The sequence below is a fragment of the Magallana gigas genome, chromosome 6, assembly GCF_963853765.1.
Source record: "Magallana gigas chromosome 6, xbMagGiga1.1, whole genome shotgun sequence".
NCBI classification, from domain to species: Eukaryota; Metazoa; Mollusca; class Bivalvia; order Ostreida; family Ostreidae; genus Magallana; species Magallana gigas.
Genome location: NC_088858.1, coordinates 41,349,487 through 41,375,936, shown reverse-complemented (window position 1 = coordinate 41,375,936; position 26,450 = coordinate 41,349,487). Strand labels below are relative to the sequence as shown.

The following is a 26,450-nucleotide window of genomic DNA, read 5'->3' as shown; positions in this document are numbered from 1 at the left end:
CCTGGGTTGTAAAAAATTGCAGTCTAAGTGAGAAATACGCATATGTTTACATCCTTATACATGCGCGGATCTAGAGGGGGGTTAGGAGGTCCGGACCCCCCTGTAAAATTAAAATATCTTTAAATTACATTATAAAATTACCAAAAATATGCCTCAGATCCCCCTGGCAAACTCAAATAACCGTCGGACCCCCCTAAAAAAATTTCTGGATCCGCGCATGCTTATATGAACCTTTAGAATAGCCAAAACGTTCAATTCTGTGTGAACGTTTTTATGACATCACAATGATCATATCACGTACGTGCTGATCACTTGGATTATTGTAAACATAAAAACTCTGTAATATTAACAATTCTAAACGATTAGCCTTTTTCAGCATAAATAATAAACAGCCATGTTAAAAAGTTCAGCGGGATATGAACTTGGTTGGGACGTGATCAAATCTTCTGAGAAGTCCGAAGGACTCCACAGGATGTGATCACGTGACCAACCCAGTTCATATCCTGGTAAATAGTTAAATATGGATGTTTATTTCTTAAATAACCATGCTCTATGCATTTTCTTTTAATGCAGCCTTTGAAAAAACCGTGTCTACAGTATACAAAGGAACGAGGCACGATTATTTAAAAACTACATGGAAATGTGTGGCACTGAACAACAAAATGACGGTCACCAATTTACAACAAATTGTACCCAGAGGAGCAACATAATTATCTGGAAAGATAATTCAAAACAAAAGTGTTAATTTTTTTTTCTGGAATAGCTCTTCAATTGATCCAGAATCTCATGTATTGTTTTTATTGTTTGGGCCAAAATAAATTGTACAAAACAGAAACGATTCTTTTAAAGACATCAAAGATATCAGAGGCGACTTGTTGATTTCATGGGATTAACTTTAATCGGTATACGTCAAATAAAATCAAATTACAATTTTTTAATTTATAAACTAATTTTTGGTGACTGGATAAACTGTACAAAACAGAAATAATTATTTTAACATCAAAGATATTGTCGATTTCATGAGATTAACATTTATCGGTAAACGTCAAATAAAACCAAATAAATATTAGATTTTACATTTTCTTATAAATTTACAAACTAATTCTTGCATTCTTATGCTTCATATAAATTGTAATCACAATATAAACATTTCTCTTTTCCCGATCAAAGGCCCAGTATTTGTAGATAAACGTGCCATGTAAATCTCGTGCCTTGTTTGGTGGGGGAACAATGGAAGAGCTGTCTGTACGTCTGTGTATAGCCTGCTGCCCTAACACCCGTGCCATAACTCACCGCCACAAAGCAATTTAATGCTGATATAAGATTTAACCTCTGACCCAAGTGTATCAAGGAATACAATGGCGCCCTTGTAAACTGCAGACTATGCGATGATCCGGGTATCATTCAAAATGCGTTTTGGGATTATGTGCGTCTCTACGTCTATCTCCTCAAACAGAAAAGTGAAAGTAGAAACAGGTACAAGCACACTACCCCTAATCCCTTGATCTTTGGCATTCCTGTGTAATCTTCTCATGTATATTCTTTTTCAAATCAGCAGGGAAAACAGTGTCACATTAAACTGCATTTATAAACTTTTTAAAATTAAGGAAGTTAAAAAATAATCAGTAAAATTTCTTAAAAAACATAGATTTTCAACGTTCATTATTTCTCGATTTCATTGTGAAGGTATATAGATATATAGTACATTTTATCGCTGTACAATTCTAACTTTCATCCTCAATTGTTACCACTGGGTGTGATCATATCCTGTAGATTTGAGACAAATGCAGAACTAAAATGTAAGGTATTTAAGGACTTTATTCCAGTCACTTCACAATTTAACCGTATCTCTGTCACAAATAATCATTCAGTATTACATCATAAATAACCAAAATATATATCTAAAGACTCTCCCTTTTTAATATAGGAAGAGATGTTGGTCATTGCCCTGGCTAGCCAAGATGCCTATAATACATTGGTGGCTTGTCACTCCATACATATAATAATGATAAAGTATTAATGCACATTTATTTGCCAATATATGTACACTGTACATGTATAGTATTATTTTCATCTATGTATAAACATAAATATTATTTTTTTAAAGTTCTTTAAGGATATTGGTTTTTTCCTGTTATGAAAAAACTGTAAAGAAAGGGGGGGGGGGGGGTAAGTTTAACAATGAATAGAACAATGATTTATTTTCTGGTGCCTTTTTGTGAAGAAAACTGATAATATGCACACATCACAAGTTAACACATGTAAAATTTCATAAAATTAATCACTAGTATTAAAATCAAAATACCGGTATGTAGTGAAAAGTCATAATTGTCACACTCTCTACACAAATGTAAAAAAGGAGCAACATCACAACTTTCTGTGGTGATGGCCATATCTTTTATAATATATATGTACATGAAAGATACATTGAAAAAGCATCACACAGTAAGTTGCATATCTCCTGAGTATACATATACATATATTAGTGTTGCATTGGAATCCTTTCTGGATTCATATCAAACTGGGCACTGTTTATGATATCTAATGGATAATATGTCATTGCAACCATTGAAACCGTTGTGCTTGGTTGATTTTTAAGAATTATCAATATTTTCAATTTTTCATCTTTTCCTCCATTTTGGCATACTTTTCTCTTTCCTATAGGAGAAAAAACCAAGAATCATGTTTTTACTCAAACAGCTTCACTGAAACAAGAAAATAATTTTTCATGGTCATTTATCTTTACCTTTGCTTGAACTGATGGTTTAACACGAACAAATGCTTCATCAAAGTGGGATTTGTTGACAATCACAGGTTGTCCCCCTTTGTGAAAACTCTTCATTACAGTTCTTAAGGCACAAATGGATGCTTCTCTCACCAAAGCTGCCAGGTCAGCTCCTCTGTTAAAGATATGTCACATGCATATGAAAAGATGACAAAATATGTATTCATTATTACATACATATGTATAGATGACTGATGGATAATTCAACAACCTCCCTTGTGTTATAAGTAATATGTTAATATTGGGAATATTTTTAGCTCTCTTTAAATTTTGCAGCATTTCTATTGAAACTTGTGAAGCAATGAGATGAATGGTCTCCAATAACTTTTTATTTTAACCTTTTTATTTATTTTTTTTCTTCAAATAAATGAAAATAGTTTTTTAATTTTCACAAAAAATCCCTCTACTTACGTATAGCAGTCACACTTTGGATGGTTAGCGATTTCTTTCAAATCCACATCATCTGCCAGACGTGGGTGTGTACCGTCCTGTTTAATTAAAAGACCACAAACAAGAATATTTACAGTGTAATTGCAGATTTTGTATTTCCATACTGCAAGTCATCTATAATCATATTACGTATAACTCTAATCTTGCATTATCTTGGCTATCAAATCACAAACAATAATGGTTTATGCAAATAATCACCATGAAAAATCACTAAACACAGTACATACATTGTACATTTGCGTTCAAAAACTTTAATCCGATTCCTTGAATTATTCATATGGTAGATTCACATATAGACCCATGTGATTGAATATCTTAAATTTTAAGTATTAAAACCATAAAATAGTAACAATATTGAATGGTTCATTATATTTCAATTTCATTCTACAAAATAGGTCTTGCTACTTAAATTGAGCATTAGTTACACAAATTCATTATTTCATGATAACAGAGGTTTCACAATACCAGAAGTCCGCACCACACACTGTAAACGTACTATATTTAGCATGTGTGATATTTGGCTTAGTATGATTTTTTAACAAGTTAGTGTGGATTTGATTTAGCGCATTTCTGATTGTACCTGTTTATCAACTTATATATTTTACATTTGGTGGTGTACTTGATTTAGTGGACGGCGTTTTCCACCAAAAATGCTAAATATAATACACAGCCAAATGTAATACGTTTACAGTATCTTGACTATCAAATGATCTTTCCGTTACCTTGGTGATGGTTTTCAGAATTTCCTCTCTGTCGCTTGGAGTGGGTAGTCCAACAAACAGCACCTTGTCCAGTCGCCCAGGCCTGAGGATGGCTGGATCTATGATGTCTGCAATCAGTATAACAAACATACATTTACTAATGGTATTCATATTAAGACCTCTCTGGCATTCAACATTGGTACATCATGTTTTCAGATAAATAAAATAGTATTGCTAAATATACATTAAAATAATTCTGAAGTTCAACAACATAGTTTACTGTTGTAACATGCTATCCATGTAATTTTAAAATTTTCTGATTAAATATCTGACAATTTCTGATTTTCTAAAATGTTAAAAAAAATTATATCAGATATAAAACTGTACATGTCCATGGTTCATTCGGACTCTTAGGACCAAATAACTACTTCATTACAAATAAATAACCCCCAAAGTACGCCAAAACTCCTTAACTTTCTTCTAAAACGATGTAATGTCACTTTGGTTTTCAGTTCAATCACAATATGACATCAATGTCTCTGTGTACAAATCGGTCCTGACCTGGTCTATTTGTGGCACCCATGATGAATACTTGCTTCCTCTCCTCCAAACCGTCCATCTCTGTCAGCAGCTGGTTCACCACACGTACACTGGAGCCACCCTGTAACAACCACATTGTACAGTAATTACCACACAGTACAATAAAACTGTGCAGTAACCACCATAAAGTACAGTAATCACCACATGTACACTGGAGCCACCCGGTAACAACAATGTACTGTATATCATGTTTTTTCCCCGTCATGTTTTTTCCGCGAATCGGAGCCTAGAACGGTATATAAAATTTTCAGAATCAAATTTTCACTATTTCAAAGTCACACTGAAAATATAATTCAAGATTGCTCATGTTAAACCTGTGAGGTAAGAGGGGAAAAGTATCTAAATTGTCGCTCTATGTAATGAAAAATTTGGACAATGAAACCATTTACACGATTTCCTTAATGTGAAATAAGTACCGATAATTATTTTCAGAGACGCAAACAGTCATAAATAAATAGATCATGTACCGTTACATATACCAGAAGCTCAGGTATAATTAGACATCGGTTTATGCAAGGAAAGCGACCATTTTAATTAGCTTGTCAATGGATTATTAAATAAACAACGAGGCTTACAAATCTATTATCTGGCGCTTGTCCTCCAATCCAGCAATTTGTACCTCTAACTAAACTAACTGAACATAGTTCACCATACTTTTACTTTCCTGTTTACTTTATCAGGAAAGAGAGAACTCTATTACAGAAACAAAACTTTGTATCAAATTTGTGCTGATTTATTTTCCGCGATTCAGAAATCGTCATGAACAAAGCGGAAATTGGATACACGCGGAAAAAACCTGATATGCGGTAGTACGGTTATTACCACACAGTACAATAAAACAGTACAGTAATCACCATAAAGTACAGTAATCACCATAAAGTACAGTAATCACCACACATACACTGGAGCAACCCTGTAACAACCACAATGTGTGCAATACACACAATTCAATATAACTCAAAATATTAAGCTTGTGCAATGATTATTCTGATATAAAAAAATAAATGTGACCTCTGAACGCATTTAAAGGTTCATGCAAAATTTAACGTTTTTGCTCTCCATTAAGTTCTTAAAGTGTGGACTTTAACGAATCAAAAAAAAATCAATAATTCATTATACTTATGTAGTGATTTGAAATTATCACAATCCTTGAATCAAAAAATTGAAATCTTTGACCAAGGAAAGTTTGAAAGAATTACCTCCCCTCCATCAGATCTTTTTGGACATAAAGCATCCAGCTCATCAAAGAAGATGACACAGGGTGCTGAGTTCCTGGCCCTCTGGAACACCTGTCTAACTGCCCGCTCGCTCTCACCCACATACTGAAAAGGAACAATAACTCTCTCAGCAACTTAACTAAAAATGAAAGGGAACGTGTACTATGCAATTTTTTTTGCCCATCTGCACAAACCTAATTTCAAATTCGCTCTGTGTAATTTAAAAAGTACATTTTTTAAAAAAAATTCTATTGCAGGTTAAAAAATATCTACTTTACCATGTTTAGTAGTTCTGGTCCCTTAACGGATATGAAATTAATTCCTGATTCATTTGCCACAGCCTGAAATTAAAACATGCAAGTAAAAACAATGGGAACTCATCACAAGTTTCAATGGCGATTCAATAACTGTGAATACATTACCAGACAATTAATGATATATTTTTTCTTACTTTGGCTAACATGGTCTTTCCACATCCTGGGGGTCCAGACAGCAGAATTCCCTGGGCTCTATTTATTCCCAGACTTTGGAATTGGTCTGCATAGCGAACAGGTGCCTGCAAGTAAGAATTCCATTTTTATCGCAAAGAAACAGATGACAAACTCAATCTTGCTGACAACCATTCTAAAACACCCATCCCCCAACCACCACCCTCAAAATTGTAGGGTGCAAGTGTGCTTACAAGAATGGCTAGCTGGAGAGCTTCCCTGATAGCAGGGTGTAAGTTTACTTACAAGAATGGCTAGCTGGAGATCTTCCCTGACTTCTTTCAATGCTCCAATGTCTTCCCAAGTTACATCAGGAATCGTAGCAAATCCTTCCCTTTTGGCTGAGGGTTGGACATGTTTAATGGATTCCTACAGAGACACATGAAAAACTGCACATTCTATGACAAATTAACTGAATTATTATCAAAACCCACTTTCAATAACAAACTGCATCGTCGATACTGAACTGTTGATAAGAAATGGCACAGTAAATAAAACAAATGAAGTGCTAGAATTTGTGTAGCTTTTCAGTTTTAGTTCAGTCAGACAACTCTTCTTTACCTGAAAGTCTTGCATAGAAATGGCCATTCCCTGTAGCTGGTCCCCTGACAGAGGTGGTTGGTTCTTTAATAAGTGCAATACTGAAAACATATAGAAGGCATTCAGCACATTTGCAAACTCGCAAATGCTAATACATATAGATGTATTTGAAACTAACAAGTTAAGACAAAGGACTATGTGCGGTATGGTCAAATATCTGCCCCCGATTTCAACCAATTTTCAAATAGTATCGTATAAAAATAAAATCTTCACAAATCATTGTAGAGAGGATGCCTATAACTTTAATCTTGATTTTAGTCATCATTGCTTATTCGCTGTCTATCTATGACGTCACCTAAATGACCTAATTCCCGCAAATGTGCAAACAAATGAAAATATTCTCATTTTTACTCTATATTTTTCATTCGGAAGTACAGAGCGCAGGTCTGCTCAAGTGCGATTTTAACATATGTTTTTCTTCAGATAGTTATACACATTATACTAAAAAATGGTACTTGAGCAAGCCTGCGCTCAATGTTTCCCAGTCGAAAAACCATCGGAAAACACCCATATTTTGCCACAAAACATCAATTTATCAAAATAATGCAATCTTCATGACGTCATCTCTACATTATGACGTCACTGTGGTGATACCCTTCTACACCTTTATTTCCAATTTGATTTTAACTATCTTTCACCTTTTTTTTAAAGCTCTTTCTAAAACTTTGATTTTGGGGGCAAAAAATGCATAAAACCGCACATAGTCCTTTGTTGAAGACAATATCAATGTAATAACTAAATTTGAAATTGATTCTGGCTCTCAGTGAAACATAAAGGTTATGAAGCACAGCAAAGTTGTTAATATCTACTTGCCGTTGACTATATAAATGGGCAACAGTGAAATAAACAGGCCTAAAACCCTTGGTCAAATCAGAACTACTTTAAAACTTACAATATTCTAGCTGAAGGTTTTTATCAATGTTGGTTTTCTGTCCAGATGCAATATCTTGTTTAAGTGATTCTGAGCCATTTCCACATGAGACCACTTCTGAACTATCGTTAGCATTGTCTGAGTTATCCCCCTTGTTATTGGGAGCAGTCACCGTAAGATCTTGTGTACTGTTACCACCACTACTTGATTCACTCTGTTTCTGATCTCTCTCTGTATGTGATGAGTCCTTAGAAACTGTCTTCTCTATGATCTGAGTTACACATTGACTTGTAGATTCTGTGGTATCAACAGTTGTTCGATTGGACAAGTTGGATTCTGTTGCCTGACCATTTTGTACTGTTTTTACACTGTTAGATTCACCAGAACAACATCCATTAACATTGCTGATAAATCCGGGCTGTGACTGAAGATCCTTGAAAACCCTGAAATATTTGTACACAAATTTCTGTTTACTGATTGCTCAAGTATAAGAGGGTGTCAAGAATCAAACAGGAATAAATTACTTTGCTAGCTCTAATCCAAAAATCAACTTTTCTATATTTGACACTGATGAAATATTTGTGATCTATGGTAACTTTTTTTTTAGGTTTAAGCTATACCTTACTCTGCCATATCTATATTTCAGTCAGCCAAGTTTCATTATCTTTATGTCTTAGTTTTATAGCATAATGTACATTACTTCAGAGTTATGAAATCATGCATTTTGTAAACTCAAAACCAGCTTAGATATAGACCCTCATTTCATAGCACTTTTTATCTCATATTTGCCTAAAAGGTGAAGTAGCATCAAAGAACTACTGTATAAACAGAAATATTCATTGAGGATTTAATTTCGTTATTCTCATTGGCAGTATAAATCAACGAAATAAAATTCATGACGAATTTTTAACCCAAGTATTGATAAATACTGAGTTGATTCACAATACATTTAAGGGATTACAATATGACAAAAGTAAATGCCAACGAATTCGTGTTTGGTTTAAACACAATGAAATCTTAACCCAATGAAAATGTGTTTTTACAGTATTCAGTTGAAAATGCATCCTTACTTACAGTATGGTAATGTTTAACTATTTTTCATACCTGTTGACTGCCAACATTGCAGCTTCCCTGGTCAGTGCAGTAAGGTCAGCTCCTACATACCCCGGGGTGTTCTTGGCGATGCTTTCATAGTCAAACTCTGAGCTCAGAGTCAGGTTACGACACAGCACTCTCAATATTCTACAACAATTCATCAATTTCAACTTCTGTGATTCAAGCAGATGTAGGATTTTAATGCTATCGAAAAGGCAAATATTTATGCCCGAAATTGTCTCTAATATACATGTACTTGTGTGTGCTCTATGTAAATTATTCATCATTATATGTAACAAGGATTAAGACCAATATAGACTGAAAGATATATGTCTATAATATATTTAATCAATTATATGAAAGGACACATAAAATAAACTTTGTTCCAAAATAAAATGCCCTGTTATTTTCTTGCCTTGCTCTGGCTTTCTCATCTGGAATTCCAAGACAGATCTCCTTGTCAAACCGTCCCGCTCGCCTTAGAGCGGGATCTAGTGAATCTGGACGGTTAGTTGAACCTATCACCAATACGTGGGCATCTTCTTTCTTGTTTAAATCTATCAATCAAGAAGTATATTGTATCATGCAACTGCTTCATAATGGAAAAATCAAGAATCTAACAAGACATCTTATAAATTTTAAAGTTTTCTGAATCATGTACCCCAAAAAGTTTCAAGACAAATATAACACAGGAAAGTGCCATTGGTCAGAAGTGGCCACTGATTTCAGGTTTTATTGCATTTTTATAAATTAGTTCCAAGAGAAAACACTATGGCACGGTAGCAGTGTATCTGATTGGTGGCAACACTCACCATCCATACAGGACAATAACTGGGCCACGATTCTCCTCTCCATGTCCTTGGAGGCGGTCTCACGTTTAGGGGTAATGGAGTCGATCTCATCAATAAACAGAACGCAAGGAGCAGCAATCTAAAATAGAAATATAAGTATCAGGAAACACATTTTTTATACCATTAAAACAGTTCACACAGAATTGAAAGTCAACCAAAAAGATGGATTCAAATATCTTTAAACATTTACATGTTATCTGTAAAATATTCTGATTTTTTCATATTATGAAGTGGATATGTCAGAAACTATTGGTATCAAACAATTCAAACAATATGCTAAAAATAAGTTATTTTTTTTTTATTACTAATCATGTTTGTAAGCAGTTAACCAAATGAAAAATGAGAATGTATCATACATAAAATGAGGTTATAAAAATAAATGAAAACATCATATCACTTTTGTTTATACGTCAATATCAAGAAAAAATTCAGTAACATTGAATATAAACATAAATATTTATCTAAATTAGCATCTTAATATCACTCAGAATAAAACACATGTAACAGGTTTGTGATATTCAATTACATGAACAGTTATATATTTACATACATCAAAATAAAGTTAAGAGAAATAGACTCCAAGCTATATCCAAGCCTTGTTTTAGAAAGATATATCTTATTCTAATATATATACAGTTACTAATTCTTATACAAATTAATTACAAATCAATTAGGAGTCCAAGCTGTAACCAGGCTTGATGAACTTAATTAAGCCCTGACTGCTCTTTCCAGTAATGACCAAGCCAGCTAATGTTAATTATCATTGACCAATAATTAACAATTATTACTGAACAAAAGAACCATCATCACTTTCATCAAGGTAATAATTGCTTCTATTACCTATATCAAAGTGAACATGATTGAAGATGAAAGAAACAATGATCAGCTAATCAAATTCAATCAATTTTCTTGATTGACCAATGAGATCACCTAAAAATCAATTTAATTGCTATAGCCAATGAAATTTGACAACAATGTATTCTTACACGCAGGGAGAATATAAAAATGGCATACTTTACTGACTTTACAACACAGCTCAAAGCAAACTCATCTGATCAATAAGCTCTCACTCTCTATTATTCTATACTTATAAACTTGTGTTTCTCTATCTGTTACAGATATGGCTACTATCACAGACTCCCAGCTCCTCCAGTATGCTACAGAGCTCAGGAATCTACTCATCTCTTATGAGAAGGCCAACCAACAGATTTCTACTCTGGGTAAGTGCAACAATGTGGTTTAAAACATCAACATATCTAAATAATGATCTTATATTTTAAATTATTTTAATTGCTTGGAAAATAAAAAAAAACATGATCTGAACACTTCATTATGTATTTACAGTTCACATTTATTGGCACATAGGTACTGTCTATCCAAGTAGTATAATTAGTTATTGTGTATGTATTTGTTGAGGTCTTTCACTAATTTTTTCTATTTTCTTTCCTTGACAGACTCCTACATCCAGCACCTGACCCAGCAGACCTTCAGGTCCACTCTACAAGATTCCACCCCCCTGGCCATCCGCCATCTCACCAAGAAGTCCATCGCCAGCGGAATCAAGAAGGTCTACCAGCAGGTCTCCACCCAGAAATGGAAGAGGGTTACAGAGTTGTCTGTCCTTGTCCTCCAGCAGCTGGACTCCCCAGACGTCCAGCCAGAACCCCCCACCACCAGTGCAGGAAGGTCAACTGAGATGGACGAGATGGCCCCCCTCACCACCCAGAGTTTCTGTGAGCTGTACCGTAGTGCCTGATGTCCCTGTGTTCTGTGATTAAGTGTATGTGATTGGAGAAGCCTTCTGTGATTTGTGATATATCTTTGTGAATTGTTGTGATGTGCTGTTCTGAGTTAGTGCTTGTGTTTGTTTGTAAGTGCTCAATTTGTGCTGTTGTCAATATATTAGATATGCCATATTCCAAATGTTTACTAATTATTGTACAAATGCATGATTTATAACATTTTATATACATGTTTATATAAAAGTGCTATATTAATAAATTCAATGAAATAAATGATAAAACTCAGCCCTTAGTCATTCTTATATAACAACCTGAGTCTAAGTAAAAAATATTGTTGAATCATCAATAAAAAATAATGTAAAAGAGAAAGAAGTTGTTGGCTATCATAAAAACATGTAATAGAAAGAATGGAATGATTTTGAGTGGAATAGGACCAGAAGCTGTAAGTATCCTTGATAATCCAAATCTTGTTCTGTCTTGCCCAAAAATGACTAAGTTCAAAAGCTGGTATATTTTTTCATAAATTATGAGAAATCAAAATCCTAGCAAAATGCACACCTCTTATATATGTACAAGCGATATGCAAAAGAACAACTTCTTATCTTGAAAACTGTAGGAGGAGTTATCCATACAATGAGTGTACCATATATGCAATATTTTGTCAAAAAATGACTAAGTTCAAAAGCTGGTAATTTTTTCATAAATTAAATTTTCAGAAATCAAAATCCTAGAAATATGCACACCTCTGATATATGTACAATTGATCTGCAAAGGAACAACTTCCTATCTTGAAAACTGTAGGAGGAGTACGTTATCCGTACAATGAGGGTATCCTTTTGGCAGCCGCCCGCCTGCCCGCCATTTTCACCATTTTATTAACCGGATTTTTCCGTTGGAAAACCCGGTTAAAAATTCTATTTAAAGTTGTAAATATATGGTACATATCTTTATCAACCTACAGAAGAGCAAAAACATTCATATCTTGGTCAACTTAAGAGGTCATTTATGAAGTTAGTGAGTCAAGATAAGGCCATATTTTTAATGTCTCAATGATCTTTTTTTTTACTGTTGCATTAATACAATGTAATATTTTAAAGATAAATAACAATTATGTTCTTCCAATCATTTCTTTCAAACATAAATTAAACAAAATAGTGAGACCAATTCTCACTTTTCATAACCCTGCTCTGATGTGAATATACAAAATAAGCCAAGTTGACTCTTGATTGGTACATCAACGCATCCCACCATATACTAGAATACTTAAAGAAAGAGAGTGTTAATTTCAAACATATCAGATTAATAGTTGCTGAGAAATTCTTGACGAAATTAGGTTTCAAAATTAAGGCTAAAACTGAAGTTCAAAGCTTAAGTTTAAGGCGGAATAACACACCTGGAAAAAGTCACTCAAATAAACAGTAAATTATTTGATTATGAAAGATATGATGATAAATAAACTGTATATATGTCAAATAAGCGAAAATTTGCAGTTTGGTGATAAAATTTTTTTATATCTAAATAAATAAATTCAGTAAGTAACAACAAAAGCCCCTGCAGGTTTCGAACTGGGGATGTACAGATCACAAGCCCACTCGGCTATGAAGTAGGTTACATGTTTACTGTCGATGAAATCCTTTTTATAAAACAAAATGTCCTTTCAATCAAAGGTCAGCCATTTTGTGATGATGTGTTATTCCATCTTTACAAAAGTTGTCATATAACAAGAATTTGATGTCCGATTGGTGCAAAAATGAGTCCCACCATATGGCATGCCTTTACAAAGAGTGCGTTAAATTTCAAAAATTTGCACTGAATCGTTGCTGAGAAAAATGTGAAAGAAATTTTGGACATATTGATGAACAGACAGAAACATAAGGGTAAAACAGTATATCCCCCCTTCTTATTCAGAATGGGGGTATAAATACTGAATACAATATGTACCGGGTATTTTGAAATATCATACAATGTGATATGGTAATATAATACATGTTTATATTTCTATAATACATTAATTTCCAATAACATAGACTGTGATGCAATACACAAAGCAAGTTTGAACATGGTAGGATTAGAATCTTCTATACTATATAACCTTGTTGATAATTTTTTAAAAATCATGCTGTTTCTGAAGCTACCAACCTTATGAGCATATATCCAGTTACGTGAACCTTGAAGGCATAATTGATTTACACTTGAGATGACTTTCAAACCTGCTTTCAATAAAAAATATTCTGACCATTGAACTAGGTAAGAGAGAGATCCAGCTCTGCACGAAGCTAACAAAATGTTACACTTCATTTATAGAATCAACTATGTACATCTCAATGGGGTATGACAAATATCTACTTTAATATGTAACTATAGCTATAACATTACAACCCTGTAAGAGTGTCAGACTAAAAATCATCAACCTGGCAAAGCATCCAGATAATCAGGATCAAAACTCTCTGAAGCTAGGTCTACACTTCATATACATTAAGAATTAACAATGCCAGTGTGTAAGTATATAGGACCAGTATTTATCTGGATATGTAATTAGCCCAAAAAACTTTAACTTCACACTGAAACGTATGGATCAGATTTAGCATCTATATAAGCCAGTCAATTTCATATATATACCGGTACATTGTATTACAATTACAAAAATACAAAGGCATTTGCCATTGCTTTTTACTTTTAAAATTTATTTTATTTCCAAATTTTATTGAAATAATTTAGCAATACCAGTAACTTAAAATAATTTGAAATAATTTAATTCTGATTGTAACGCGCTTTCCGATTATCTAAAAAATTATTTAATATCGTATAAAGAAAGTTGCCTACGTCATAGTAAGACTAACGTCAAAAACATATTAATACGCCTGACGTTAAGTTTGAATATTGTACAATTGTACATCATTTTAAAGGTCAAATGACCGTTTTTATCTACAATGAAGAGTAATAAAAATTAAATTATAAGCAATGAATTCAATATTTATTAGTTTTATACGATATAAAATGGTTTGAAACCGTTTACGTTTTTTATAAACCGCTTTGCGGTTTATAAAGCGTAAACTGCCCCAAACCATTTTATTTCGTATAAAACAAATAAATATTGAATTCATTCCTTAAATAAACAAATTAATATAAAAAAAAAAATAATTTTATATTAATGAATTATTTTAATTAGATTTAAAACAGCAAAACTGATGTCATGAAGCATGTTAATATTTTGTATTATACCAGTTATAATTATATTAAACATGATATTGATTTGTTGAAAGTTTTATCTCTTCTAATCGCATTGGGCCTAAAACCAAATAGGGTAATATCTAAACTCCCTACAGTTGAGTATTCTATGAAGCAAATATGCCAGGATATATTATTTTGCTGAACAGAAATAATTAATTAAAGGCAAATAGTTCCATTGAAACTGCATGAATATAAAAGATGATGTCACCAAACTTCACAGACATCACATAATAGATACACTGAAGCAGAATTTGAGGTTGAACTGATGCAAATAAAATGTAAAAATTATTTGCACATTTGTGTTTAAATGAAAAACATTAAAGGGGGTGGTATTAGAAACTGTATTTTGCATTTATTTATATCAGTAATGTCATCTGTCACTCAAATTAAGTGGTAAAGCTAATTTAAAATGTAGGGGGAAAAGAACAAGAATATACTTTTCTTAAAACTATGGCTCTGATTCTGCACACAAGCCTGACTAGTCCCAAAGAATCCCCAAATGCACTATCAAGCAAGTTTAGTGAAGTTTGGATTATTAATAACTTAGATATGGTAGTTGTTCCAAAATCTTTAACCAGACTTCAACTCAGTGGGTGTAGCATAATCTCCTCTCAACTTTGTGAGCTAAAAGGTCATATAGTTTGCATATTCATTTGGTTTTATTAAATTTTTTAAAGATCTATACAGCTATACAAAGGACATTTTTAGAATGCTTTACTGTATAAAAACACATGAAAATTCTTCAGAAATGTTGGAGAAAATACTGTGGATAAAAAAATTGCATTAAATAAACAATGTTTTATATAGGGACACGCAAGCATTTACACTCACCAAAATATATATGATTCTACCTCTTTTGCCTATGCCTATGCGGACATGCACATGCCACCCCCTCTAGATTTGAACATGGTAGAGAATTTTATTTATTGATAATGAAACCTCATGGATATTGGGACAAAAACTGTTCAGATGGACAAACAATGTCTATTACTATGAAGCACATAAAACTTTATATAATTGTGCCAATGAAAACAATATCATAATCAAAATGCCTTAATGTGTACCAGGTATAAAAACTTTTTTGAAAAAAAAAACGTTCATCACTTAAAGCTTGTTTATATCTGCTTGCTCTTTAGATCTTCCTGCGGGAGAAAAATGCCCTATCCAAGGGTAAGTAAAACCACTTTAACATAAAGACCATTGATACTCGGTATGATGAGTCAAACCTATTGTTTCTACCTTTTACATCAAAACAACTTTGGCTCAAGCAAAATATGAACAGTTTAGGTGGGCACAGATATTTAGTCAGACAAAATTTGTGCAATTAAGGCCCACTGATTGAATAAATGTTTTGCATTTAGTGAATGAAACAACAAAAATCATTTTATAATGTCAGTAAACTTATGAACTAGTTAGTTGTTCAAAATAAAACAAAGCCAAATCAAAATAAACTTAATTATAAATGTATTTCTATAAATATAACTTATGCATGTGCATAAAATAACAATACTTGAAATATAAGTGGTTTCTTAATTACAACTAACAGTACATCCCAAGCAGGAACAGCTAATCACCCCAAGCCTTGGAATCTGGAACAGCTGGATAATTATATCCCAGCCAGAAGAGTCAATAATTAACTCATAATTAACAATCAGTGGAAAACAAAAACAATATTTGTCTCTGTCATCATAATAATTATTGAAGGTATTATCTGCATCAAAGTGAACTAGATTGAACTTCAAAGTGACCAATTATTAAAGAAGAATGTTTCTATCACCAGCCAATCAAAATCTGATTACTCAAACAAACAACCAATAACAGTTTGTCAAGACTAATTTAATAAATTCAACCAATAGAAATTGTCCTTCCAGATAATATGTGATGCTTTGCTATAAAAAGGCTGACTGTGGCTACAAATGCATAGCCTGCTATCAGCAGCAGAACAACACACCTTGCATATTATAAGCATTTTAACTTGCTCTGTTGGTTTGAACCACATATTTTATAGTTATATATTTTGTACAACTGTATTTATCTGTTACAGATATGGCTACCATCACAGACTCCCAGCTCCTCCAGTATGCCACAGAGCTCAGGAACCTACTCATCTCTTATGAGAAGGCCAACCAACAGATTTCTACTCTGGGTAAGTATTTACTCAAAATTTATACTTATTCATTTTAATTGCTGTTTTTTTAAATTATGATATCAGTAATCCAATTTCAAAGTAAAAAAACTTAAGTACACATTTTTAATGCAAAGATGTTCATGCATATAGATATGTATGTTATGTTATGGTAAGAATGAGTTATTTCATTCATCATTTTTTATTGACAGACTCATACATCCAGCACCTGACCCAGCAGACCTTAAGGTCCACTCTACAAGATTCCACCCCCCTGGCCATCCGCCATCTCACCAAGAAGTCCATCGCCAGTGGAATCAAGAAGGTCTATCAGCAGGTCTCCACCCAGAAGTGGAAGAGGGTTACAGAGTTGTCTGTCCTTGTCCTCCAGCAGCTGGACTCCCCGGACGTCCAGCCAGAACCCCCCACCACCAGTGCAGGAAGGTCAACTGAGATGGACGAGATGGCCCCCCTCACCACCCAGAGTTTCTGTGAGCTGTACCGTAGTGCCTGATGTCCCTGTGTTCTGTGATCAAGTGTCTGTGATTTGTGATGAAATTTCTGTGAACAAGAATTCTGTGTTCTGGCTGTGAATAAGTGCTGTGTGACAATGCATTCAGTGTTTTTTGTGCCAATATATTTCTGACAATTAATACTCAAGAAAAACATTCAACGATGTATATTGCATGTTTTAGTCTTAGTGAAGTGCTATAGAATTTTAATATGAATTGTACATGAAGTTTGTGTGTTAATGAAGAAGTGCTTATCAATTTGACTACCTAGATGGCAATATATCTTTTACTCTAATGCTTTGTATTTGATATGTCTCTTAGGATTGTTTTGTAATTATTGTTTTGTTTATATGTAATAACAATAAAAAAAATAAAAATTAAAAAATGCTGAAGTTTTTCTTCATATAACAAATTGTCTGAAAATCTAAATTTATTAAAAGACAGGATGAAAACAACTTCCCACTAATTGCTAGCGCTAGCAACTACGTTAGGTTTTTTTACAGGAATACGCATGCTCAACTTCATGGTAGAGGATTCTGGGAATAATGTACTATTGTTAATAAACTATACCATTAGAATTTCATTTTGTCATCTACACATGATCTGAAGTTTTGTGTTTTGTTATAAAGATCAAAAAGTAACAGTAGCTTAGGTCTAATAATCTAATAAATAGCTAGCTCTATCTTCACTGCCTTCAAGCTCGGAAAACAACCTCGGATATGTTTTCAGAGCTTGCCGGAAAGGCCCAAGAAGATACCATTGCTACAAAACACTACCAATGATTCTACTGATCTTGAAATTTTCACCTCAAAATTGTAGAGACAGAATGATTTAAGCACAGTGAATGAGCAATGCCATTGTCAATGTGAAGCCACTCTAGATTTGCAATTGAGAGCCCCACCCCCAACACAATCCAGTACAACACTGGGCCCTCCTATTAAGAAGCAATCGATTAAAGCAATATGAGCTGCATTTTTCATGCTGAATTTTTTTTATGTTCTTTTGTACTGAAATAACAAAAATATCATGGTTTTTAATTTTCTGTTAGCAAAGCCGTTAAGAAGCCTTATTTGGAGCAAAATTAAATTATTGTCGTCCTGTACAAAAATTGAGTTGCTGTATATTCCTTAGAAGAGAAATATTTCCTTTGTCAAAAAGTAATGATTTTTTCAAATCTTATTTATCATAAAATTTTAAGTTATATGCAAACTTATCAAAGTAGCAGGTTTTTGCAGCAAAATAAAATTCTAAAAAAATACAGCTCATATTGCTTTAAGAAAATTTAACCAATGGTTTAGGAATCTTTTTTGTGTTTAATGATGGCTACAGCACTAGCTCACCAATCTTTTTAAAAGATAAGCTTGTATTAAAGTTATCTCAGTGTATATTCATAATAGAAGAACACATCATCCCAATATATAGGAAAATGTGATGAATATGTTGGCCCAGTTCATAACTCAGCATACTACTAGGATACACATGTACATTAACCTGGCTTGTAGTTTTAATCAAGATAACAAACATGTAAAATATCTTAACACAAGGTGATCCAACAAGCATAAAACAAGTCTATGACTGTCTGAAACAGAAGTAAATGAAGGCCTCTAGCCATACACAATGCAAAAGATGCACTGTCCAAAAAATAACTAAACAATAAACATACACAATATAATGTGCTAAAATTGTAATATTAAAATGTACTGGTTGACAAACTGACTTACCACAGCTTGCTCAAAAAGGTCGCGGATCTTCTCCTCAGATTCCCCTGATACACCAGACACTATCTCAGTGGCCGCTATTTTCAGGAACGGTAAACTCAGCTCCTACAAAAACCATTTGCAATATTCTAACGATATTGATATCATGAAACAAATCAGTAGTTTAAAGTTTAAATCTTTTGTTTAAATACATACAAATTTTTATACCACTCTTTAAGGTGAATAAAAATTTACAATATAAAATAAGAGAAAAGCTGTCAGTGTGACAGCAAACCAGGTTTTCTTTTGTGTGAGCAATATCTATAATCCAAAAAGTCATTTGTCAACCCTGAATTGATAGACACTACTTTACCAGAGAAATGGGGTACTCTCTATGCAATATTTTGCGAAAAGATAACGGAGTTCTACAGCAGGTATTTTTTCATGAATTATCAAAAGTCAAAATCCAAGTAATATGCACATCTCCAAAATATTTACCATTGATCTGCAAAACAACAACTTCCTATCGAAAACTGAAGGAGGAGTTATCCATACAATAGGGGTACTCTTAGTCATTATGTATATCAGTTTAAAAAAGCTAAATCAGTAAAAGAAATAGAGGTTTTAAAAATTATAAAACATAAGTCATAGATATTGAAAGCTGTTTGAAAAACAATTTCACAAAGCAACCAGTATGTTATCTGAATTAAATGTAAACTTTACCCCTGCAATGGCATGAGCCAGCAGTGTTTTCCCACAGCCTGGTGGTCCGTGAAGAAGAATGCCCCGTGGAGGGATGATTCCGAGTTGTTTGTAGACCTCCGGATGTCTCATATGTACCAACAGCTTACAGATATCCTGTCAAAAGATTCAATCAAATCAAGAATCCAAAAATAAAACTTAGAGGCATTGCTCAATGGTGTAGATATTACTCAACTATTTCATTTTTCATTCCAGAAAAGACATTTAGGGAAAGAAAAACAACTTACCATTAACACATTATCATTGCCTCCTACATCAGCAAATGTTACACCAGATGTCTGAACCTCAATGCCTGCAACAGATAATGATCAGTGTATTAATATTTGTATAGCATGTATGTATTTTTGCATTTGGGCCAATTTCAATGAACTCTATATTTGCAGTAACACTGAAAACAACTAACGAAAAATATAACAAAGTTCATGGTGACTCAACATTAACAGATTTCTATGAATATCACTCATGCAAAAATTTGCACCTCAACTTCATTAGAAGTTGCATACTTGAATAGAGTTAGATACATGTATATTTCTCCTTTCCAGAAAAATTGCACGTAAAAATACATCCACAAATACCAGTATTTTAATAGCGGTATCTAAAAAGTTGTTTTTCACTAATAGAGCATTAATTATGTACATAATAAAAATATTCCTATATGTTGTAAATTTATAAGTAACAGGTTCATGTATTTACAAAATTCACAGGTCCCTACAGTGATGAGCAGTGATACATGCTGTAATCATGATTATCATGATTAAGTTCCTTACCAGACTTTGATTTTTTCTCTTTTTTGTCACCATCTGCACTGGATTTCTTCCCTTTCTAATGAAAAACATTTAAAAACATTTTAGATTAATTAAAAAAATTATTAATATGTTAACAAAGACAATCCAAAATTCCTATGTAAAAAATGTTGAAGCCTTGTACATTCTAAAATAACTGATCATTAATGAAATCACATATCAGAAAATAGTTAATTCAAAGTTATTGATGCATTGATCTTTCTTACAGTTGTCTTCGGAGTTTTCCTTCCTGAGTCCACATCCTCATTCTCTTTCCTCTTTACTTCCTTTTCATTTTTTTCATCTAGTTTCTCAGACTTTTTCTTATTTTTTAGTTTTTCTGTTGATTGCACCTTCAGTAAAGGAGGAGGAGGCAGACAAACAGAGACATCCAATATCTCACCCTGGGAACTTGTATCACCTAACCCAGAGTCCTTGACCACAGTTAATTGAGGTCGCTCTCCAACTCTATCCACAAAGAAGGCAGTGGAGGATTTCTGGCTAGTAGAAGCAACTTCACTGTCCGACTCTGAGGAATCGTCAATAGTGATACAGGCATCTGACCCCCCCGACTGTGACATTCTGAAGTCAGGGTCAAGAACCAAATCGCCTGGACCTATCATGGATGAAGGCATGGCAGATGTGCTGGGTCCTGCCACGTTTCTGTAGAAGCTAGACATCATGTTGTTCATGGCATTAGATTCCTACAATAACAAGTACCATGTTCCAATTAAGTATATTACAGATATTAGATAACATTTCAGTAACAAAATCAAGTATCAGTAATATTTTTCAAAAATTGTCAAAGCATCTTATTTTGAAAGTACAAAGATTCCTCGCTTTGTTCCTCCAATTATGATGCCATTCCACATCACCAGAAAAATTCAAAGTACTACAGGTACAGTTTGTTAAAATACAGTTACAATCACCGCCTGTTCATTATTGAAAATACATGACAAAATTTCAGGGTTAAAGGCAATGCATAATTAGTTTCCAAGCAGGAAAGTTTGGAGTAGATAATACTTGAGCATCTAAATATTTGAGTTTTAATCTTTAGTTGTGTTTTTGAAATTTAAACATGGGAGACAAGACTGAAATCTATATATGAAGATGAAATCAAACTGAGTAAAATTTTTCATATTTCTTGGGATTGATGTAAATATATCCTTTCTTTCTATAATAACCAAAGATCAAATAGGTTATCACCATTTTTAATAAATTGAAACTTACCTGGTAGTTGATGTAGTCCGGATTGTCATCTGAAAAGCTTGCATCGCTGTCATCCGCGATTACATCGGAATCCGAGTCCGACTCACTGCAAAATCACATCATATCATTACACCCGGTGAAAACTAATGTATTTTCTAATAGCCAGTAATATAACTTCTTAACTTGACACAATAAACATACAGCATTTGCTCTAAGTATATGTCATATTTATAAAGCTTTCCTCTTTTGGATGCAACATTCATCAATCAAACCTTATACATAAATATGGGTCTAAGAAAATACATATTTTACAGTTATTACATTAAAATTAAAATATACCTGTAATTGATAATTCTAACAATGAAATTTATTTATAAAATTTATAATAGACTATTTTTTAGATAAACATCACAAAAGTTTTAGCTCTAAGCAGCCAGGCTACATGTACATCCTCTGGGTGCAAATGTACATCTAAATATAGATGCACTAAGACCTGACGATTCATGATGCTACATTTTTAAACAGTCGATCTCTTATTTTTTACACTGAAACTTACTGGACTGAGTGAAATCATTCATATTAATGATGAAAAAGAACAAAATATCATATATCCGGGTTTTTTTTTGTGTGTCACAAAATTTGCGGAAATGGGGAAAATCTGTGAAATTTTTAATTTGCGTCAGTAATTTTTTGCGATTTAAATTTTTTTTTATAGAAAATGATACAGGATATAAATTCTGTGTATTCAATTATTTGCGATTTAAAACAGATTGCGAAAAACAGCGAAAATTAGATCATCGTGAAAATTACCGGATATACAATAAATACATGTATACATATACCGGTACAATTAGAGTTACAACTACTCCTGTTGTACCTCCAACAAAAACTTGTGAGAGAGTTGTTACCCTTTGAATGTGACAATTGAGAGGAAAACACAACAGTTGTAAGTGTACCGTAAGAAACTTTGAGATAACATTACAAATTAACTTGTTAAATCCATACAAGTTGCATGCGTCCAGCCAATAGAATACACTTCCTACCTGGAGGATGTGGTCCTCCTCTTGCCTAAATGCTTTTGTTCTAATCTTGACAAGTTGTCAGAGTCTTTCCTTCTTATAATTTCATATGCTGAAAGTTAAGACATAAAAATAATTGAATTCAACTCTTTGCATTTAGCAAAAAATAATTCTGTTAAATTTGACATCAACATCAAAAGTTTCACTTCACTCAAAGTGACTATTCCAATTTCAAATGCAAATTGTAAAAGGTCAAAAATTTTATACCTTTCTCCACAGACTTATAAAATGCATTTTTCTTCTTTCTTCCATACTCCCTAAGAATAGAAACAAGAGTTTTCCAAATCCCAAAGCTCAACATAAGACAAATCTTCAAAACAAATACCCTTATTGGTTTGATCTGAACAAAATTTTATTGAACGTGTGATAGTACGATGATTTTATAAAACGATCTGGTACAAAGTCTGAAATTCAGGAAAACAAAACTTCTTGTCCATATTTCTTATTTCCAATGAATTAAACATACAGCAGTTCATATTTTGAAGTAATGCAAAGATTTATTGTGAGCATTTTTTCAACTCTTACATCATCAGCAGACTGTACTTTCATTAACTTACCCATACTGTCTCTGGAGGTCTTCTGCCATTGAGCTGACATTGACATTTTTGGACTTCTGAGCAGCCAGGTACTAAAAATTACAAACAACACTTATTGATTTTTTTTTTTTCAGAATACATTTTTTTACATAAATACAACATCACAAAATAAATCTTAACTTTGATATATAAGATGACTGCAAGACAAAAATAACCCCAATCCAACTTGCTCCACACTTTGCCAACCTCCCCTACCAAATTACAAACTTGAATGTTCACAGCCTATAACCAATATGTTTGTATTAAAAATTTGTAGTGGGGTTTTTTAATTACATATTAAATATTTCAACAAATTACCATAAATTTTTATTTATCAGGACATGTTGACATAAAATTGGTGCAAGTTGGTAAAAGGACTTATGCATGTTGAAATAATGATTATAATCTATCCCAGGTTATTGTTTCCATTAATTTTTGTTGATTTTCTTACACTTACACATCAGTGGAAAACAACTAAAATCAATGTGTGGAAAAAAAGATTTCTTCTATCTTATGTTCCCTTTTTATACCTCGAAAAATACACTTCCAATCGGGATTTATAAAGGAAAAATCTGACATCCTTTATACATCTGGAAATTCTCAGAACTCCTTGCAAAATTTTTCACTACTAACATCTGTGTACTTTTCATATCATTTGTAATCCCTGTAGACTTTTTTTTTTGGTTGTGAATTGAAACCCAGAGCAATAAAGCAATGAGGGGGTTATTTTAAAACAGAAAAACTGGATTTTTTTAATTCTAGTGAATGAATGTAGCTTGGACATAAAAGTAGAAAAGTAGTTGTAACTAGATACGATCTCGTTACGAGTAACGAGTAGGTCTTCCTTGCGATTTCTGTTTTAAATCATACCATGAATAATCAATATCATTTCAGAATTACCCCCCCCCCCCCCCCCCCCACACACACACACACACTTTCAGAAAATGTATACAAATTCTAAATTACGTAATAAATGGGTGTTGCAATGAGTTTTCCAGATAGATATTGCTACAATCAACAACTTTGCTTCTATAATGCATTACGAAATCTTAATCGTTTTATGTAATTTGAAATAGACTTTACGAGTCTCTTGCCCCCCCCCCCCCCAAAAAAAAGGGGCCAGTCCCTTTTTCTTTATTTCTTTGAGAAGGTCTTAGGAACACTAACATTTTTTGTTCTTACACCCATCTAAAATTGTTGTTCATTTTTTAGATACAAATGTTTGAATATTTTAGGGGCCAGCCCTTTAGATCCTTAATGGGGACAAAAATTCGTGTTTTGATAAGTGGAATCGATTTAAATCATAAATGCAAACATGTTCTCTTCTATGATGTCTAACAAAATATGTCTCCTTTTCAAGATATATTGCGTCAAAGTTTAAGTACTTTGGCCCCTAAAAATCACTTGTTACGTCATAAAGGGGCGTGGCAATGATCTTTTCTAATAGATATTGGTACGATCAACAACTGTGCTTCTATAATGCATTACAAAATCTTTATCTTTTTTAAGTTATTTGTAATAGAGTTTAAGAGTGTCTTGGCCCCTAAAAAAAAGGGGTCAGCCCCTTTTTCTTGATTTCGTTGCAAAGAACTTATGATTATCTACCACTTTTGTTATATATATCTTAACAAAATATCAACTGATAAAAAGATACAGATCAAAACGTATGAAAATTTTGAATAAAAATTCGTACCCAATTTTCGTGCTTAGGCGAGCTCCAAGAAATAGCGCCACTGGCGTAAAACAACATAATAGTGCACAACTTCAAACTATAGACTACCTATCCTGAAAATTTCATAGTCATATCTCTGTAAGTTTCTGAGATCAGCTCTGCATAAAATAGGTCGTAAAAATTTACAAAATGGCCGATAAATCGGTACCGGAAGTGACGACAGGAAAAATCTCAAAAATATATTTAGTTTACATCAAGTCATATCTTCTGTGAAAAAGTAGTTGAAATCGGTTGAACAGTTTTCGAGAAATCTCGTGCACAAAATTTGGAAAAAAAAAATAATAAGAAACAGTACGAAAACTATAAGGTCTTCCGTTGGAAACGGAAGACCTTAATAATTGAAATAATAAGTTATAAATCTGGTTGGGTTAAGTTGATGTTTGGATGGAACTCTCAAGTCTTAACATCACAATGGCTGTTAAAATGGCTGTTTATCGAAACAACAAAACAGATTTTATAGAAAAGTGTTAGAAATTGTACTTGGCGAGACTGGTCGCATGCTAGTAGAGGTGACCTGTATGGTAAAAGCTTATTTGCAATGCCATTTGGGGCAGTTTGTATTTGGATGAGGGCAAGGGGTACAAAGTGGACGCAAACTGACCAGGTGCCAGTTCACAACGAGACGATCAAGTTACCTGGAATTCAAAAAGACTGAAAATGAACTTGTCATCAAACATTTTTGTTTCTGCCCCCTCTGTAAAGACTAATGCCCACACATTTGTAATATCAACGTTAACGTTCAACCACTTATATTTTCATACAAATATAATTCAGTTTTACAAGTTAATGATAATACAAAGATCTGTTTTGAGAATACAAGTCGCTGCCCAGGATGCTTACTTGTCTCACACGTGGGACAAGCCTTGGGTCTCCAATGTAACCCGATTGGCTCCTTGGTCGTTTCTGCTCAGGGTTCTGTGCGCCCTTTCCTTCGTTGAATTTTCGTTTCATCATAATCTGAGAATTTTTGGTGACAATTTAGATCTAAATCATGTCAGCGTGCGACACCATTCGTAATTTCTTGTTGCGAAAACCAGCGAATTCGAAACAGGATTTAGTGGACTGAATATAAAAAGAAAGTTAACGCGGTGAACATAGGATTTCCCGGCGCAATTTCTTAGCCGAACGCAAGGGATAGCAACAAGCAAGCAACATTAAAGGAGAGCATGAGAGGCCTCTTCCTCGCACTCCTCTTTTTCTGCAAATCGACCTATTTTCATTTTCACAAATAAAAATTCATTTTATAACACTAAAATGTCCCATCCATTTTTGGTACTTTTCTATACCTCAACCCCCACCCCACCCCCGCCGGCCAAAAAAAGGAAACAAACAAATATAGATATTTA

At 33.3% G+C, this 26,450-nt stretch overlaps 3 protein-coding genes across 3 annotated transcripts; 2 read left to right on the top strand and 1 right to left on the bottom strand.

Annotated features, from left to right (window-relative positions):
* Positions 1–1,187: 1,187 nt before the first annotated feature.
* Positions 1,188–11,667, top strand: LOC105345240 (uncharacterized). Its single transcript, XM_066086995.1, has 3 exons — positions 1,188–1,476; positions 10,777–10,878; positions 11,113–11,667. The coding sequence occupies exons 1-3, from the start codon at positions 1,389–1,391 to the stop codon at positions 11,412–11,414; spliced, it is 492 nt and encodes a 163-aa protein (XP_065943067.1). The 5' UTR covers positions 1,188–1,388; the 3' UTR covers positions 11,415–11,667.
* Positions 1,932–26,178, bottom strand: LOC105345244 (nuclear valosin-containing protein-like). The gene is made up of 24 exons (XM_011453339.4): positions 25,945–26,178; positions 23,355–23,425; positions 23,005–23,054; positions 22,762–22,849; positions 21,740–21,824; positions 20,737–21,213; positions 20,495–20,549; positions 19,955–20,019; positions 19,689–19,823; positions 18,990–19,091; positions 9,620–9,737; positions 9,223–9,364; positions 8,817–8,954; positions 7,734–8,155; positions 6,803–6,882; positions 6,488–6,610; positions 6,205–6,309; positions 6,032–6,094; positions 5,736–5,858; positions 4,498–4,597; positions 3,958–4,064; positions 3,197–3,273; positions 2,747–2,900; positions 1,932–2,658 (listed from the first exon to the last, which is right to left on the bottom strand). The coding sequence occupies exons 1-24, from the start codon at positions 26,056–26,058 to the stop codon at positions 2,614–2,616; spliced, it is 3,039 nt and encodes a 1,012-aa protein (XP_011451641.3). The 5' UTR covers positions 26,059–26,178; the 3' UTR covers positions 1,932–2,613.
* Positions 16,555–17,539, top strand: LOC109620850 (hypothetical protein). The gene is made up of 2 exons (XM_020074099.3): positions 16,555–16,777; positions 16,969–17,539. Exons 1-2 carry the CDS (start codon positions 16,678–16,680, stop codon positions 17,268–17,270), a joined length of 402 nt encoding a protein of 133 aa, XP_019929658.3. The 5' UTR covers positions 16,555–16,677; the 3' UTR covers positions 17,271–17,539.
* Positions 26,179–26,450: the final 272 nt, after the last annotated feature.

Excerpts from the sequence above, each read along its gene's own strand:
- LOC105345240 (XM_066086995.1), top strand. The coding sequence starts at position 1,389 with ATGATCCGGGTATCATTCAAAATGCGTTTTGGGATTATGTGCGTCTCT. Across the intron at positions 1,477-10,776 it reads AAAAGTGAAAGTAGAAACAG|ATATGGCTACTATCACAGAC; the intron begins GTACAAGCACAC and ends TATCTGTTACAG. Across the intron at positions 10,879-11,112 it reads CCAACAGATTTCTACTCTGG|ACTCCTACATCCAGCACCTG; the intron begins GTAAGTGCAACA and ends TTTCCTTGACAG.
- LOC109620850 (XM_020074099.3), top strand. The coding sequence starts at position 16,678 with ATGGCTACCATCACAGACTCCCAGCTCCTCCAGTATGCCACAGAGCTC. Across the intron at positions 16,778-16,968 it reads CCAACAGATTTCTACTCTGG|ACTCATACATCCAGCACCTG; the intron begins GTAAGTATTTAC and ends TTTTATTGACAG.
- LOC105345244 (XM_011453339.4), bottom strand. The coding sequence starts at position 26,058 with ATGATGAAACGAAAATTCAACGAAGGAAAGGGCGCACAGAACCCTGAG. Across the intron at positions 5,859-6,031 it reads GACCAGAACTACTAAACATG|TATGTGGGTGAGAGCGAGCG; the intron begins GTAAAGTAGATA and ends GTTCCTTTTCAG. Across the intron at positions 2,901-3,196 it reads CCAAAGTGTGACTGCTATAC|AGGAGCTGACCTGGCAGCTT; the intron begins GTAAGTAGAGGG and ends TATCTTTAACAG.